Source organism: Euprymna scolopes, chromosome 15 (genome assembly GCF_053919585.1).
Source record: "Euprymna scolopes isolate OS-2025 chromosome 15, ASM5391958v1, whole genome shotgun sequence".
Lineage (NCBI taxonomy): Eukaryota > Metazoa > Mollusca > Cephalopoda > Sepiida > Sepiolidae > Euprymna > Euprymna scolopes.
The window spans coordinates 37909099-37928108 of record NC_136496.1 but is presented as its reverse complement, the minus strand read 5'-3'; the positions used below and the strand labels follow the sequence as shown (position 1 = coordinate 37928108).

The window sequence follows — 19010 nt, the reverse complement described above, 5'->3', positions numbered from 1 at the left end:
ATGTGAAAAAAGCAAAAAAACTCAGCAGGTGAATGTACGAACTGTGTTTTAGATATAGAATCCTGTCTGATATTTGTTTTCAGTTGAAGAATCGTGATGTTATGGAATACATTACATACAATAATAATTGTTTGTATATCATGTAGAAGTTATTTTAATGAATAGTTTTGTAATATTAAGTGCAACTACATATCATTATTATTATTAGACTATTTAATACAACGTACTTATAAGTTACAATAGTGTTGTAATATTGGAGAGTCATGTAAAGGCCTTATTTAATAAGTCTGTTTATATCACTTTAGCTCAGCCGTACATCGTACATCAAAGAGAAATTAGTTAAGAAAGTTCTAGTGTTGAAATTTGGAAAGAGGGAGGAATTGATGAATAAAGTAAACACGTTTGTGGGAATACGTATTTATGAGAGGCATTTTGTTTGGAATAAATGTAATAATTTGTATATGGGGAAAAAGTGTACTAGTAATTTCGTGCAATATGGTCTAAAAATGAGTGTAAAATGTTTGCATAGACACGTGTGAGAATGTTGTGAGATATTAATTCAAAAGAACGGAAGGAAAGTGAATAGGACGATATGGCAAACACCATTTGTGATCATGCTCGTAGGATGAGCAGTTGGCCATATTTGAAAAATGGTAAGGTGTTCGTTTTTGGACAATCTAATATTCTTTAAAGTGATCGCATGCAACTGTAAGATGTAAGTAAAGAGGCATGTTTGATGTACATCGTTATTCCAATAAATGATTCAGAATAAACGCACAGTCAGTAACCGGAACTATAATTGTACTGTGTTATGTATAAAAAAGTAATATGTAGAAAGGTAAATAACAAACTGGCTGCATACGGAAAAGTAACTGAACATAAAATGTAGCAGTGATTTTTAATCGAGGGGGAGGAGTAATTTACATTGGAGGGAAGACTTAAGCTACTCTCTCAGTGGGCATACATATTTGAGAGAGTTCGGCAAGTAGGAAAAAAAAAGTAATAATTGTAAAGCAGAGACAAAATGTATGTACTGTGAGCTAGGAACCCACTTTAGTAGTCACTGGAATATGTATGTAGAAAGTTTTTACTTATAATCCTATACTGTCGATAGTTTCAGGGGCAAAAATGGTCCTATTTTATTATATTAGAGAAGATATAAGATTAACTTAAGCTTATTACTGAGTAATAAGTCGCTATATATTCATTCCAATGCTTGGTGCAATGTTTTACTAAAACTAATGGTTATACAGTTGAAGTTTCCTAGATGAAAATCTGCTGAAACTCCCGTGTTTATCAAATGTTTTCAATGAATATATATAGATATATATTCATCATATTTATTCAGCTTACATAAAAAGTTGACTACTATTCTCGTGTTTCTTCTTGCCCATCTTCCAGGGATTGGTCAGAATATGCAGATGATTAAGAATTTATCTTGAGATCAGTTGTGAACTGGAGTATGAAATTTCTTGTTTAATTTAATTCTGTTAATATTCATCTCGTGTGTTTCAATTGTGGGTGTGTCCCTTTTCTTTCTAAGATTCTTATGTTCTTGAAAAGAAATGACTGAAATTTATTGGTCTTTATTTCTCATCAAATCTTTCTTGAAGGTTATACATTAGATCTATTGCTTTTTCTTCTTTTTGTAAAGTCGGTTCCTCAGGCCTGAGGCTATTAATTATCTCTACAAATATACTATCAGACTTTGTATGGAGTACTGTTGTCAGATTTGGGCTGGTCAACTTTTGTCACATTTGAGTTTTCTTGGTAAAGGTTCAGAAGCATATCTTCATATACACATACTACTTAAAAACGATACGTTTCTCCAACTGAATAAAATAGTGCTACACACTGAAAACTTGACTTAAAAAGCCAAACAAACCATAAAACTTGTATACATAGACATGATATGAAAGAAGTAACTAGACACAAAAATAATTCATACATGTTTTAAGTTTTTGTGTTTTTTTTTCATCGATGTAATGAAAAGGGACAGTCCCCAGTAAGTAAGAAAACAAAACTAGATAAGTTTGAAAATGATATTAGGAAAAGACTAGAATCGAACCCAGTATAATAGATATTTAATCCTAGGAATGAAGTCGATTGTTCATTCTTTTAGAAATAACTGGATATCAAATATATCAATTAAAAGAATGGACAATACGAGTTTAGAAATAATTATTAACAAAATAGGTTAAAAACGATACAATTACACTTAGAAATTTCTTTATTTACCAGAGGCGTGTAGATGCATGTGCGAGCGCGCATATAATTTGAAACATGAGGGAGTCACATTGTTCACCACGCCTCTGACGTCAGAGACAGAGTCCGAAGTTAGGAGATAGTCAGTCACAGACAGAGCCAGAGAGCTAGAAAAGAGACTCTGAGAGAGTCGGTCAGACTGGGAGCTGATGCCCCTTAGAGGTGAAGGAGGAGAAGAGAGACCATGTAGCCATACAAGCTTGAATTCCTGAGTCATTTGGCTGGATGAATAAAAAATCGCCATCTACATTTTGTAAACTGTGTTCATGTCATCATTACAACGGAAAGGAAAATGTGTTTTGTCTATCATCTTAAACGAACTTTGTAGAAACCCTTTCCAAGTAATATGGCCCCCCCCCCATCATCATCATCAATAATGTATCTCCGCTCTATCTGTGTTGACAAGAACTGTTGCATCATATCTCTCCGTACTAATAATAATGAAAAAATACGAATTGGCATCGTCACCATCAGCATCGTTTACGCCGTTATGCAAACAATGTCTCGTTCTGTGTAACAGTGATATATAAATATCTCATTCAATTGTTATGAATGTACCCCCGATATCTGTCATCACAATATACAACGATGTATACACACTGTGTAACAATAGACGGCTAGCACTAGGAGCAATACAAAGCAGCAATGAAAGTTTGAAATATCGATATTTTATACTAATTGACATTTTTGTTTGTTTCAGATATAAATATATCACTATTTAAAATTAGCTAAAGAAGCATTAAAATTCTCAGAATTTCAGAAGAGCTATATTATATGTTAATACTGCAGCAAACTTTGGGATTCCATTTTTTTAGTGTTAGCCGTGCAATTGGCCAATTCTTTAACAAGGTAAAATAATCAGTATTATCTTGCCTAGGATCCTCTGACAGCAATCTACATTATTAGTAATAAGAGCTGCTTCTTTCATGTCTTTGTACATATGCATTATAAAAAAATATTTTTTAATTAAAAACAAATCACTGTTCCATAGCCATTTCTACCTGACAATTTTTCTAAGGAATAATGTTAATGTAGTTTGAAAAAAAAAAAGAAAAGAAATTACGTCATGCAAATAAAAACATAACGTTATTTGAAGACAAAATCAAATTTCTTTTGCTTGCACAAGACTGCTTAAAGCTTCTTGATGCAAGTCGGCACCAAAACACAGTGTTTAAAAGATTGGTTAATTTTAATGATTTTAAAACAATCTAAACGTATTCTGAAATGAAAATGCATTATCTACCCTCACAGATTTGCATGTGTTGCTTTGAAATGCTCAAGTGAAGAAAGGAAAAAACAACGAGTTAAAAGTTGGTTATATTTTACTCACGGCAATGGTTACTGTGTCAGCATCGTCTGTATTTTCTATATCAGGAATCTTGCCTTCAACTAAAATACAAAGAAAAGAGAAAAACAATTAAAAAAAGAAAGGACGGCTTTCATTTGTCTCTTTTACGCCATATCAACCCTTTTTCTTTTATATGATGTAATGCTGAAAGTTGAAAACTATTAATTCGTCACATGTTATTATTGTATGCATTGCATGGTAAAATGTGTTCCCGCCAAATTCTCAATTCGTTTGTGGTAAAATGTTTACACAGTGATGTTCTTTTTTAATGACATAACGACATTTAAACCTGTGGATCCGTGGTAGATTAGCCATCGAGATATTAAAATGCAAATGGTTCAAACTCTTTGTCATCTCTCAATCTCCAGTTCATTCTGACATGTTCTCTTCGTCACTTTCTAAAACTACCGATTTTTAATATGAAAGTGTTAAATCAAAGAATTTTCAGTCAATGGAAATTTTTCCAAATCTCACAAAATAATCAAAAGACAAACCACCAAAATATCCTTCAACAGCTGGTTTAACGAAAAGAAATCAAGATGATCTACTCAACACCTCACTCCAGCATTTGGCCAAAATTGCAAGATAAAAGAACCCAATGACTCACGTAGCCAGCCTTTATTAGCCCACGCACATATACACACACTACAAGAACAACGGTAACATACACACCTATACAATGCCATGCTGGCAAATACTCAAATATGCACATATTCATGTAATGAACATTTTGATTTGTAATTACTATTCACTTAGCTTCTTTGCGTAAGCACGTGTTGAACTATGAACGTTATTGTTACTAAAAAATAACTTTTATGTTGGTTTTCTTGTATAAAAATGTTTTATTATAAAATTACATATTACTCCAATTTCTCTTTTACCAAACTTTGTCTATGTTTTAGGTAGCTGTTGCTATCTGGTAATCCTTCGATTATTTCAATGTTTCATTCTATTTCGTTTTGTTATGCATGCCTGTTTATTTTTTTATTTTTATTTTTACAAAGTGATCACCACTTATCAAGGCCCGGAAGCCACTCAGGGATAAGGGTTATTGCAAGTACATTACGTTAGTGTGGAGATTTGATGAAGTGTTTACTTAAGAGGGCGGTTCATTAGGAATTTGTTAACATTGGACTTGAAGACATCCAAGTTGTAGTCCGGTGGGAAGCAAGCAGACGGAACAGAGTTCCACAGGCGTGCAGTTCTAAGAAAGAAGCTTTTTTCATGGAATCTGCGTTTTGATTTAGGCACAGATATAGAGTGGGGGAAATTTTTCACAGTGGATTCAGCTAGACGGGTGTTTTTCGTGAAAGATTGGCGAGGGGCGACCAGAGATTGTAGTTCAGACGAGCACCTGCCATGGAAATAACGATAAAACAAGGATAGGCTCACAACGTCTCTTCTGTGGGAAGACGTGGCTGGTTATCTTTAATGCACCTAAAACCAAACTCCTATCCTTACATCATCAACGCTCTGATCCCCATCTGGCATCAATTGAAATGGATGGCTCTCGTCTAGAAGAAGCCCCATGTTTTGACAAGCTTCTGGGCTTGACCTTTACTCCTGATCTGAAATGGAACACGTACATCAAGTCTGTTGCCAAGGTTGCTGGAAAGATGGTGGGTTCCTTCTACAGCTCCAGAAGATATCTCACTACTGATGCAATTCTCTATCTATATAAAAGCCAAGTACATCCAAGGATGGAATACTTCTGCCATATCTGGGCAGGAGCTGCTAAAAACAGCATATCCTGCCTTGACAGAGTACAAAAGAGACTTTGTGGCTTAGTGGGGGATGCCCTTTTCTCTTCCCTGCAACCTCTCTCCCACAGAAGAGACATTGCGAGCCTATCTTTGTTTTATCGTTATTTCCATGGCAGGTGCTCGTCTGAACTACAATCGCTGGTCCCCCTTGCCAATCCTTTACGAAAAACACCCGTCTAGCTGAATCCACTGTCAAAAATTTCCCCCACTCTTTATCAGTGCCTACATCAAAACGTAGATTCCATGAACAAAGCTTCTTTCTTAGAATTGCATGCCCGTGGAACTATCCTGTCTGCCTGCTTCTCACCTGACTACAACCTGGATGTCTTCAAGTCCAACGTAAACAAATTCCTGATGAACCGCCCCTTAAGTAGACACTTTATTAACTCTCCACACTAACGTACTGTACTTACAATAACCTTTATCCCTGAGTGGCTTCCAGGCCTTGATAAGTGGTGACCACCTTGCAAAAAAAAAAAAAAAAATCCCCACCACTCTTTAGGTTGAGCACTTTGTAAATATATTTTCACCCGAAGCATATTTAAGCAATTAAGTGAAGCCCACTATTAGTTTGTTTGTAAACATACTGATGGTTGAAGCACTGTGTGACGGGCAAGTTGTTAATTTAATACACACTTGAGGAGAAATATTTATGGGCACTGATTCGTAGTCTGATGGTTAGAGCTGCCGATTGTCAACACAATGATTTTAGGTTTGATCCACGACTGGGGAAAGGTGCATGTCTAGCCATACTGTTGAGTTGTGCTACAACGAAACAGTACTGTATGTGGAAGACTATATATATATATATATATATATATATATATATGTTTAATTATTTTTTCTTCGCTAAAACAAAACATTTACACCTTAATTCATATTAAATATTGGAGCAGTTCTTTGCTATACACAAAGATGTCCCAAAAATGGCATTTATCAAAGCCAGGAACCATACTGCTATAGTTCATTTAATGTCAAAAAAAAGATTTAATTGTTTTTGTTTTAGGATATAGGTTTTTATAGATTTTTTGTTTTAATCGTTATATTTCATTGAGGAGATTCACATGTTTAAGGGAATTTATTATTTTTTCTGGTTTTAATATCTTGAAATACTTTATCATGGTGTTTGGTTTAGTTGTTTTGTTTTATTCCATGGCAACACTTTTTCGGTTATTTAATGTCAAATTCGGTCAGTTTGGTAAATGTTTTATGCTTTAAGTTCTTTATATATTAAAATATTTGTTCATGTTGTTTGGTTTAGTTGTTTTGTTTTATTGCATATATACCTTTTCTAAGTTATTTAATTCTAAAGGAAAAAAAGAAAAGAATAAGGAAGAGAAAACAGGAAAAGGGAAAGAGAAAAAATAGCAAAAGAGGGGGAAAATGAATAATGAAGAAAAATAGAAAAAAAGAAAAGAGTGGAGTAGAAAGAAGAAGAAAAAAGATTAAAAACAAAAAAAGACGAAAAAGAAAAAAGATTAAAAACAAAAAAGACGAAAAAGAAAAAAGACTAAAACTAAGCTAAACTAAAAACTAAATATGAAAAAGACTAAAAATAAAAAGACTAAAATAAAACTAAAAATAAAAAGACTAAATTAAAAACGACTAAAAATAAAAATTAAAATTAATGAGGGAAAAAGAAATAACATAAACATTAAATGAAATAATAAAAATATTCTAATTACATTTTTGGTTAAAGGGTGTTTTATCATTGTTTGTAATTTTAAAGTCCTTGCTAATTTTCAACTGAATGATTTTTTTTCTAAATCAGCTGCGAGGTTTATGAATATCTCCGTAATTCGTTTGGAAATATTCAAAACGCATGCAACACAATAAAATAAAGCTTTGAATCAGTTCAGAAAAAGAAAAAAAACAAAAAAAACAGCAGAATCCAATGTCATTTCGAACGACAAGGATAAATACTCAGCAAGTTTTGTTTACCTCAAAAGACAATCTGGAAGATTTTATGATTATTTTCTTTAAAATAGACAAACACGGGCTCTACTTCGCCATGGGAGAATATTGTTCAGTGTTTCTATAATCTTATATTAGTGAAATATTGATTAAAAATTTTAGATTTTTAAAATTCAAGGATATGAAAGAGAAGAAAAGGAGGGGGGGGCTTACGGAATCATTTTCAAAGAATTTCTTTCTATCCTTTCAAAACAAAATGTCAATCATCCGATTCCCAGAGAGGAACAAACAAGCTGTTATAAAAAAAGCAGTATGTTTTATTTTTTTTATTTAGGTTTCATTTTTTTTTTGCTTTATTTTACACAAAACTATGATTTTTTGTTTTCCAAAAACATAAGACAGGTTTTTATTATTACATAAATTTGATGTTTGCTGTTTTGTTCTTATGCCAATCAAATGTTCACAATTTATTCTGTAAGGACAGATCCAGAATATGGCCAAAGATTTACAGCAACTTTACTGATTTTCATTTTATCATTAAACATTTCACAGTGAAAAAAATGTTGATTTGTACAATTTTTAATTTATTCTGTAAGGACAGATCCAGAATATGGCCAAAGATTTACCGCAACTTTACTGATATTCGTTTTATCATTACACATTTCACAGTGAAAAAAATGTTGATTTGTGCAATTGTTAATTTTTTCCATCACCCATCTCCTTTTTCCTATTTAAAAAAAAAAAAAGAAAGAATGGAACCACTCGCGTAAAGAAATAGCACTATAGAAGAAAGTTCTCACATAATAGTTTCTTTTAGTTTATCATACCGTGTTTCTTGGAAGTCGGAGAAAACGTTTACACCTGTTTTTGGAAGACAGATTGGATAATTCCATTTTTATATATTGAGTCCTATTATAGAACCAGTTCAAGCGATCTGACTTCATTTGGCTGAACGCCCATTATGTAAAATGTTATTTTTTAATATCTAAAGTGGAAAATTAAAAAAATATCTACCAAGGTAGGTAACACTGGTTCGACTTTACCTACGAGAGATGTGCAATAAGTAATGCCCATGGCCCACTTCCAGTTGTCTGATGTCTGATTTAGCTGAAACTTTGCATGTGCAATGATTTATATCTCTACAGGTTATGTGGCAAATTACAGCTCTGAACTAATTGTGATTTCTTTTTTACAGGTGTTTGAAGTGAGTCAGGTGTGAAATGGAGCATGTTGAATGTTGAGCAGTAATCCGGTTTTGTATTTGAAAGGACGCACACCACAGGAGACTTTTGATGAAATGAAAGAAACTTATGGTGATAATGCTCCATCATATGACCTTGTAAAACGCTGGCATCGTGAATTCAAACATGGCCGGAAGTCTGTAGAAACAGCTCCCAGACCTGATCGCCCCCGTCCCTTCTGCCATTGATGAGGCATCTGTCCATCAAGTTGAGGCTGCCATTTTGGAAGATCGGTGCATTACTATTCGCCAAATAGCCGAAGATGTCAAGATTAGTACAAGATCTCTGGAAACTATCATTCATGACCATTTGCATATGCATAAGGTGTCTGCCAGATGGATTTCCAGGTTGCTCACACCATTCCAGAAGCGAGAAAGCATTGAGTGCTCGAGGATGAATTTAGGGATGTGTAAAGAAGAAGAGTCAAAGTTTTTCAAAAGACTGATTACACAGGATGAAACCTGGGTCCATCACTATGATCCAGAGACCAAAGCCCAGTCAATGCAGTGGAAGCACTTGGACTCACCACCTCCAAAGAAGGCAAGGGTGCAGCCCTCCACTGGCAAGGTCATGCTCAGTCTTCTGGGACCAGGACGGAGTAGTGATGACAGATTTCCTGGCAAAGGGTACCACAATTACAGGAGCCTATTATACTTCACTTTTGAGGAAATTAAGTGAAGCTATCAAAATCAAGAGACGGGGCAAGATCAGCAAAGGTACCCTCCTCCTGCAGGACAACGCTCCGGTCCACAACTCGCATGTCGCCAGATCAGAAGCACGAGCGTGTGGTTATGAAATCCTCCCCCATCCTCCCTACTCTCCTGACCTTGCACCCTCTGGCTTTCCCCTCTTCCCAGCCATGACGTTATTTTTGAAAGGAAAGCGTTTCCCAGATGATGCAGCCTTGCTTTCTGAAGTCACGTCGTGGTTGGAGGACCAACCTGAGGTGTTCTACAAAAACGGTCTCCAGAGCTGCATAAAACGATGGGAGAAATGCATAACTCTGGGTGGTTCCTATGTAGAGAAAGACTAATAACTTTGCCAAGTTTCGTTGCATTAACCTTTTATATTTACAAAAATTATTATAAATATTATATTGCGTAAAGAAATAATGCAAAAGAACAAAACTCTCACATACAAATTTTTGATTGCTTATATCCTAGTGCAGCCATTCTCAAACTTTTCTCCATCATTGACTCCTCAGCTTTTTGCATTTCTCTATTTACCCCCTACTTCCATACAAAACATCTATAGCCATCATAAAGCGACCGAAAAACAAGATCAAAAATAACTTTTTTATTGTTTAGGATTTTAGGTTTTGTATAAAAATAGTGTTATACAATCGTATCATAACTATGAAGAAAATCAAACTTTTCCTAAATTAGAAAATTATTAAATCAATTTGTATTACAAAAAAAAAATCATGGACAGAAACACCAGAAGCATTATCAGTTGAAACACTGCTGATTCATTGAGTCAATCAGTTTGTTTATGCGATAAACTGTTTCTGACAATACTACTTTCATACCATCATTGGATTTCAGGCGGTTTCTAGCCTTTATTGTTACTGAACTTGAGAACTCTGATTCACATAAAATACTGGGGCTTCTCCACACCATCTACAACAACGATGTCAAAGCCGTATTAGACATATGAATCCAGGTATGTATATTTATTAGATATGACACAATCTGAAAAGAAATAATTATTTTTAAATTATCAGGTGCTTATATTATTTTACCCCTAGGTAATTTATTTTGACAATTGTAAAAAAATGCTCACACCTGCTTTTTGAAAGGCTGGTTGAACAATTCCATTGTTATATATTAAGCAGGTAGGTATCCTAGTATATAATTTAGTCAGTTGAAAAATAAAAATAAAAAAAAGCAGGAAACCAAAACTGTTGATGATCCCGAATGCTTAGGATGTGAGAATTAAATAAAAGCAAATATCATGTCACATGGCTCAAAGAAATGACAGTCTGGAAGCATGTGAGGTGTAGGCACATGGAATGACATTGGCTGACAGGATATAACTAATTAGTGATTTCGATTACTTTCTCCCCTCCCCAACTAGTTAGTAATCACATTGAATAAATGTGATCTTGTCTTCTATCAATTTTGTCTCAGGTTAAACTTTTTGAGGGTTGAAAACAAGCTTTAATTGAGAAAAACATTATCTTAGTCTGGGAGGATCATGTCATCCAGGAAGAAATTTAAGGTTTCTGTAATGATTATGGAAACTTGGTTGCTGTATATATGGCAAAGTTGGGAACGAAACACCATATGTGAATAGTATTCTACTTGTTTTGGCTACTTAAGTTCTATAGTGTCAGGAGTTGGCAAAGTAAGTTTGTGTAAAGAAATACATATTTATCTTCAATAGTTTTTAAGGCAGCAGCTATATAAAATAGTGTTGATCCAGAAAAATTATTTTCTGAAAGGTATGATATCGAATTACATTTTGTTTTTCTTAAACACATGCTACAACGACCCCCACCCGACCCTAAAAAAACTGACAAGCTGGAATCAAATCTGTATTTTGTTGGATGAAAGCTACTGATAACTGAAATCGACAGACTGACTTTACTTTATTACATAGATTATTATGAGATAACTGTGCGTGTATGTTTTGCATCAACATAACGCATTGAGCTATTTTCTCTTATCGACTATCAATTGAATATTTAATGAAATAAAAATGCAAAATTATAAAATAAAACAAAATTTTTAAAATTCCTATTTAAAAAATTACGAAATTAAATCCATCAAAATGTATTCCTATGTTAAGAAGAGATTTCTAAATAAACTTGACAAAACTTTTTTCATTTAAATTATAATACAATGACTGTTTTCGATTATAGTTATCGTTTTTCCTTAATTTTTTAACTTTAGCGTTTTAAACACTGGCTATCGTTTCTAGTAAAAAAAAAACATAAGGTTTTTATTCAGCACTGTCTAACAGTTTATGCAATCTGTCTGGAATATGTCAACGATAACAGGGTTCTTATTCTGAATAAGTATAAAAGAAATAATGCATAGAAATATGTAAGTAACAAAATAAAACAATACATAGAAATATGTAAGAGTCAAAAAATGCATAGAAATATATAAACAATACATAGAAATATGTAAGCATCAAAAAAATACATAGAAATATATATCAAAAAAATACATAGAAATAAGTATCAAAAAATACATAGAAATATGTAAGTATCAAAAAATAATACATAGAAATATGTAAGTATCAAAAAATACATAGAAATATGTAAGTATCAAAAAATACATAGAAATATGTAAGTATCAAAAAATACATAGAAATATGTAAGTATCAAAAAATACATAGAAATATGTAAGTATCAAAAAATACATAGAAATATGTAAGTATCAAAAAATACATAGAAATATGTAAGTATCAAAAAATACATAGAAATATGTAAGTATCAAAAAATACATAGACATATATAAAAAAAATACATAGAAATATATATAAAAAAAATACAAAGAAATATATATCAAAAAAATACATAGAAATATATATAAAAAAATACATAGAAATAAGTATCAAAAAATACATAGAAATATGTAAGTATCAAAAAATACATAGAAATATGTAAGTATCAAAAAATACATAGAAATATGTAAGTATCAAAAAATACATAGAAATATGTAAGTATCAAAAAATACATAGAAATATGTAAGTATCAAAAAATACATAGAAATATGTAAGTATCAAAAAATACATAGAAATATGTAAGTATCAAAAAATATATAGAAATATGTAAGTATAAAAAAAAAATAGAGAAATATGTAAGTATCAAAAAATACATAGAAATATGTAAGTATCAAAAAATAATGCATAGAAATATGTAAGTATCAAAAAATACATAGAAATATGTAAGTATCAAAAAATACATAGAAATATGTAAATATCAAAAAATACATAGAAATATGTAAGTATCAAAAAATATATAGAAATATGTAAGTATAAAAAAAAATATATAGAAATATGTAAGTATCAAAAAATACATAGAAATATGTAAATATCAAAAAATACATAGAAATATGTAAATATCAAAAAATACATAGAAATATGTAAGTATCAAAAAATACATAGAAATATGTAAGTATCAAAAAATAAAATGAACAGTGAGAAAGAGGCAACCTTCACGTATTATCATATAAACATTTATACCAAATGTTTTTCTTTAATCTTTGTTTGGTTAGAATCATAACAATAAAAATAGTTTTCTTTAACCATTAATTATGAGGTGATAGTCTGTGCTATGACAGAGTGGTAAAATACAATTGGAAAACACCAATATCAAATAGCACTTCTGCCCCCCCTGCCGTACATACTCTGACTAACTGAAAAGCAGCAAAATCCCACCCTTTACTGTTGAGATCTCTAGATGACAGAAAGCGTTCCACTCGAATAGTTTCTTTCTTCGGATTGCTGGATGTTGGAATTCCCTTCCTATTTTCTGTTTCCTTGACTGTATTAACTTGCAGAAGTTTAAATGTAATGTGAACAGATATCTTGTTGCTCACATCCTCTGTAAGACATGATCCCAAATGATAGCGCCTTACGCCTAAGTAGCAGAGTATCTTGTTTGGGTGACAAAGAGTTGGGAAAAAGAAAGAATCTAAAAAAAAAATGATAAGCAATCAAGGGAGGTAACGCTAGTTCAAGCAATGTGACTTAAACTACCTGAACACCTAATATTAAAAATTTTATTTTTTGTCCCCAATGTTAAAATATAAATGAGGTGGAGAAATCTTCAAAAGAAATGTCTACCAAGATAAGTAACACACTGATTCAAGGAGTGTAACTTTCTCTACTTGAACAAAAAAAAAAAAAAAAATAGAATTTTTTATATTTAAAAAAAAAAATAGGGTTCGCATAACAATCAACAGAGGTACGAAAAGGTGGTCAAAAATTAAAAAATATAACAAATGAATGTTATCAAAAGCAAGATAAGTTACTCTTCTACCTATCTGGAAAAGTTTTTAGTGGTTTTACTCACTTTGAAACATTTAATTGGTTCGAAAATCATACAGTCTTTATCGATAGGTGCAAACAAGAAAAATACAGCACGATGACCCCTAAATATGTGAAGTTTGGAAAATAAGTTAAAACTAAAACAATTATACAAAATACTTTTAGAAACCCACCGAATATGTCACGGAAACAAAAAATGATTATATAAAATAGCAAAAATATGCTAATATATCACTATGCCTTCCCTCAAAAGAGAATAGTATCATAACTTCTGAACATATACTAAACCATCTCTCCCCTCAAAAAGAGAGGTTAATGACTGGAACATGATATCATGGCAACTGAACAGATACTACACTACAGACCCTATCCCTTGAATTGAGCATTTAAAAAAGTAAATTAGTTTGAAACACTATAGTAAACTAAATGGAACATTAAAAGGCAGTAGAATAAACAGATGTAATAATATTTAGCTTCAGAAAGATCCCAAATATTTATTAATAACAAGAGTACAACAGTACAATGAAAAAAAAGTAATACTATAGTTTTTACTTCAGAAAGATAAATACAAAATCTCTATTACTCATAGAAATTCAATAGTACAATTATTAGAAACTAACAGTATTACCCGACCTTGCTTTGATGCCTTTTTATGCTTATTTTGATCTGTATCTTTGGTAATTCCAATATTTTCTTCTTCTTTTTTTTGTACTCCTAAAATTATTTTAGCAAATTTCGGTTACATTGACACCTTACTGATCAACGTACGCCGACACAGTGGATACAACTTGCCAGCAACAATCTAATGTCTCTATTTTGTCCCCCTAGCAGCTATTCTTCGAGTTCAAAACCAACCACTTTGGGGAGATTTTGAAGACTATGATTTCTTTAACTGTATGCGAAAGAAAACACAAGATCAACATCGACTATCTATTCGTTGCAAGAATTTATGTGGTTTTTGTTGCATAGTTCTACAATTAGTCAACTTTGTCCAAAAATTCTTTATCTTATGTTGCTGGTGATACTACTTGTGCTTGGTTGTTGGGGGTCTATGTTTTGTTAAACCAACATATAAGAAACCTCTGGATCACATTTTCACTAAATATGTGTGTAGACTGTTTTGCAATTTCTTCAGGATCAGTTGCTTGTTCAATGGACGTTCAAAAACAGAAACTTAATTTACTTTTGCAATGCTAAAATACACGTGAATTTTCAAGTCTTATAAAATTCTTTGCAGTTAATGAAAAGAAAAAATTAAGAAATTTACGGGAGGAGTTTGAATCTACAGACCACATAATGCAGAAAAACAAAACATGCTATCAATTTACCCACTGTAGAATTTGGATGGCCGGTTGTTCTATCATTGTTACTAAGCGAGGACATGGAAAAAATGGCTTTACCAATGATAGATAAATTAAAATAACATTATCGATTAGCGGGGCTATTTTGAGACAAAACAAAGATCACGCCCAGACTCATACACTAAAGTTTTGTAAATTTTAAAGAAAATATGTTCAGCCGTTTCGGAGTCTATCAGGAACAAACTCACACACAAAAAGTTGCATTTATATAGTTGTAGAGATAATAGTATAGTTTCTGTTTCAGAAAGACAGATACCAAATTTCTATTAATAATACTTATGTAGATGAATTAATCCATCATATTTTTCACTTTGTTCCGAGTTATATCGCTTGGTTTCCCAACATTTATGAATTTCCATGATCATGAAAATGGTATCATCTAATGGCGTTTACATCCAACAAATTATTCTGATTCACATATCTAAATTCCATAGTCAGCCAAATTGCTTACTCAAACTGTTATACTATCAATGTACAGACATATACCTTCCAACTTGTTTCTAATGCCCTGCTTTATTATTCATTGAAAACTGATGTCGCCTGTTTGTACCCCAAAGGCATTATATATCGTCGCCTATCTGATTTAAATGTGCTATAAGATCAATACTCTCGCTTAATAACTTGATAAGCACTCTTGAGATTCAAGGTAGTGTAAATATTACACATGCAATTGTGCGTGGTATTCCTTCAGAAGATCAATAGGAGAGCAGATAAGCATCAGTTAATAGTTCATAAGTAGTGAATAAACGAATCTCTTTTGGTTTGTCTTTTTTTGTTTTTGTTTTTGCTTGTTGCTAAAACCTGAATCTTCTATGCACACGAATATTCCTGTTCCATTAAACTTCCTGTTAATATGGTTGTGCTATTTGATTTCATGAATTGTTGGCCTTTGAGAGCATTAAATTATTAAAAAAGGGGATGTTGAATATTTGTAAGGGAATCTTATGTGTTTAAGAAAGGTGCGTGTAAGGGAGTGATCGGTTTAATGTTTACTGTGGAATCGAGCATGCAAGGTTCGAATCCTATCAGATCTTAAGTATCAGCAGGTGTCTACATACTAGTAGAGTAGAAAGTCGACATTGGGTTTATTTTCAGCAAATCTTGCTTCCCTTATTTTGTCCTTTAGTTCTCACATTCTATGAGTGATGTTTCTGACAAAGGGGGAAGAATAACTACTAGACCTTTTTCTCACAACTTGCCCTGAACTATGTTCAGTTTCTGTTCTGTCGCCTCTTGGATCTTCCGACCACTCTGTTGTATCAATTAAGATAAAAATGAAATGTAATAAGTCCCCAGACGTACCTCTTCATCGTACAGTATATCGATACACTAAGGCTGACTGGGATAGCTTCCGTACATTTATATCTGATCTACCTCTGCATTCCATGTTTAAAAAGGATGTGTCCTCTATAGTATTAGACCTAACTGAATGGTTAATTGTAGGTATTGACCATTTCATACCCTCTAAAAAGTTTCAGAAAAAACCTAACAGCCAGCCATGGTTCTCTCCAGAATGTGCTGCTGCCATTGCGCACAGAAATCACTTTTTCCACTGCTTCAAACGTAATAGATGTATGGAAACTAAAGCCGTTTTCAGGACTGCCAGCAACCATTGTAAGAAAGTAATAAGGAACGCAAGAGTGTTGTATGCTCAATCTGTTAAGTCCAAAGTAGCTGAGCAGCGGCTTGGTTCCCACCAGTTTTGGCAAATAGCAAACAGAATCCTGAACAGAAGCGTGTGCTCCATCCCAACTATTATCAATGGACCTGAGGTAATCTCGTCAGCATCAGACAAAGCCAAACTCTTTGTCAAGAACTTTGCAGCTAATTCTACCCTTTGCGACCAAGACCGCCAACCCCCAATATTTCCTCCTGTATCAGAAAACACGCTATGTGATATACGTATATCTGTACGTGATGTTGCGAAGCTAATCAAAAACCTTGATTCCAGTAAAGCAACTGGCCCTGATGGTATTCCAATTATAGTACTCAAAAAACTTCAACCTGAATTAGCGCCCATACTTACAAAACTGTTTAAACGTTGTCTTAAGGATAATAGTTTCCCATCTCCCTGGAAAATCTCATCAGTATGCCCTGTATTTAAGAATTCAGGTGATCGCTCATCCCCCTCTCAGTACAGGCCAATAAGTCTCCTGTGCGTCATGAGTAAGTTGCTAGAATCTGTGTTAAATACAGAAGTAATCAAACATCTCAACAAAAATAACCTTCTTAGTGACACTCAATATGGTTTCCGTTCTGCTAGATCTACAGCAGATGTCCTTACAGTTATATCGCATAGGATTAGCAAATCTCTCGACGGTGGCAATCTTTCTAGGGCAATTGCTCTTGACATATCTAAAGCCTTTGATAGGGTATGGCATAAAGGTTTACTTCATAAGATCGCTAGCTATGGTATAGCTGGAAAAGTCTTCTCAATTATTAAATCATTTCTTTCTGATAGGTTCATAAGAGTAGTAGTTGAGGGGCAAAAATCAGAAGCTCACAGTATTAATGCCGGTGTCCCTCAGGGATCCATCCTGGGCCCAACTCTTTTCCTGATCTACATTAATGATCTTCCAAATCATATCCTTACATCATTTGTAGACATTTATGCTGACGACACTACCATTTATGGTACCACATCTAAGACAGTAAACGACCAAGTTCTCTCCAATTCTCTCTCCTCTGATCTTGAGCACGTAGTACAATGGGGAAAGGAGTGGCTGGTTACTTTTAATGCATCTAAAACCAAGCTTCTCTCTTTACATCATCAACATTCTAATCCACATTTGTCATCAATTGAAATGAATGGCTCTCGTCTTCAGGAGGCCTCAAGTTTTGACAAGCTTCTGGGCTTGACCATTACTCCTGATCTTAAATGGAACACGTATATCAAATCTGTTGCCAAGGCCGCTGGAAAAATGGTGGGATCTTTCTATCGATCCAGTAGATATCTCACTGCTGATGCTATTCTCTATCTATATAAGAGCCAGGTACGTCCAAGGATGGAATACTGTTGCCACATCTGGGCAGGAGCTGCTAGAAAGGACCTGTCCTGCCTTGATAGAGTTCAAAATAGACTTCGTAGCCTCGTAGGAGATGTCCTTTTCTCCTCCTTGCAACCTCTATCTCACAGAAGAGATGTTGCGAGTTTGTCTCTGATGTATCGTTATTTTCATGGAAAGTGTTCAACTGAGCTTCAATCTTTGGTCCCCCCTCGCCAAACTTTCACAAGAAACACTCGTCTAGCTGTAAACACTATCAATAATTTCCCCCACTCTTTATCTGTGCCTAAACCTAAACGTAGATTCCATGAACAAAGCTTCTTTCTTAGAACTGCACGCCTGTGGAATTGTCTTCCGTTTTCCTGCTTTCCGGCTGACTACAATATGGTTGTGTTCAAGTCTAAAGTAAATAAGTTCTTGATGAGCCGTTCCATATAAGTTATTAAATTTACCAAATTTTCATTACTAATGATTACTATATTGACCAATTTCTACTGTACACTCTTTAACCCTTATCCTTGAGTGGTCTCTGGGCCTTGATAATGTGGTGATGCCATTGTAAAAAAAAAAATTAAAAAAAAAAAAAAAATAATAACTGCTTTCTGGGTTGGAATCAATCCATCTAATATTTATCCATGGTCAGATTTTGACTTTATTTTATTTTTTTTTTTTTTGATTAGCTCTAATAACAAGTGGCTGCATGTCTCGTCTCAAGCGATTTTAATAAAAAAAATATTTTTGGATATTTTATATTTTAAACATGATTAAAGGGAATTAACTTTGTATCTCAGAGTTAACGTTGTCTCACGGAGATTTCGGAAGCAAGAGTTATCTGCCAGCTGATAATGGAATAATAAAAGACAAACATTCAATAAACATTTGCTCAGTAACATACAAATACTTCCTCATTTCAAAGTATTTTTTTTAATTCGATTTATATAAAAATTATGATTGTTGATTTATACAGAATTGTTTTCATCCAATTTATTTCTTCATATTTTATGTCTTATCAATCATCAAAAGAAAGCACTTAATTTCAAACAAAAATGGGAACTAAGTCTATAAATAATTTAGAAATAATCCTTATGAAGTTTTCAAAATTTTGAAATATT

At 33.2% G+C, this 19010-nt stretch overlaps 1 protein-coding gene across 6 annotated transcripts in view; it reads right to left on the bottom strand.

The window, feature by feature from the left end:
• Window positions 1–19010, bottom strand: part of LOC145293786 (sorting nexin-14-like) — a 1078299-nt gene that overhangs the window by 671382 nt on the left and 387907 nt on the right. For all 6 annotated transcript variants that reach the window (XM_080140331.1, XM_080140332.1, XM_080140333.1 and 3 more), the window contains one exon: window positions 3596–3654. In XM_080140331.1, coding sequence (XP_079996457.1) covers window positions 3596–3654 — 59 coding nt within the window. The remainder of the gene's footprint in view (window positions 1–3595; window positions 3655–19010) is intronic.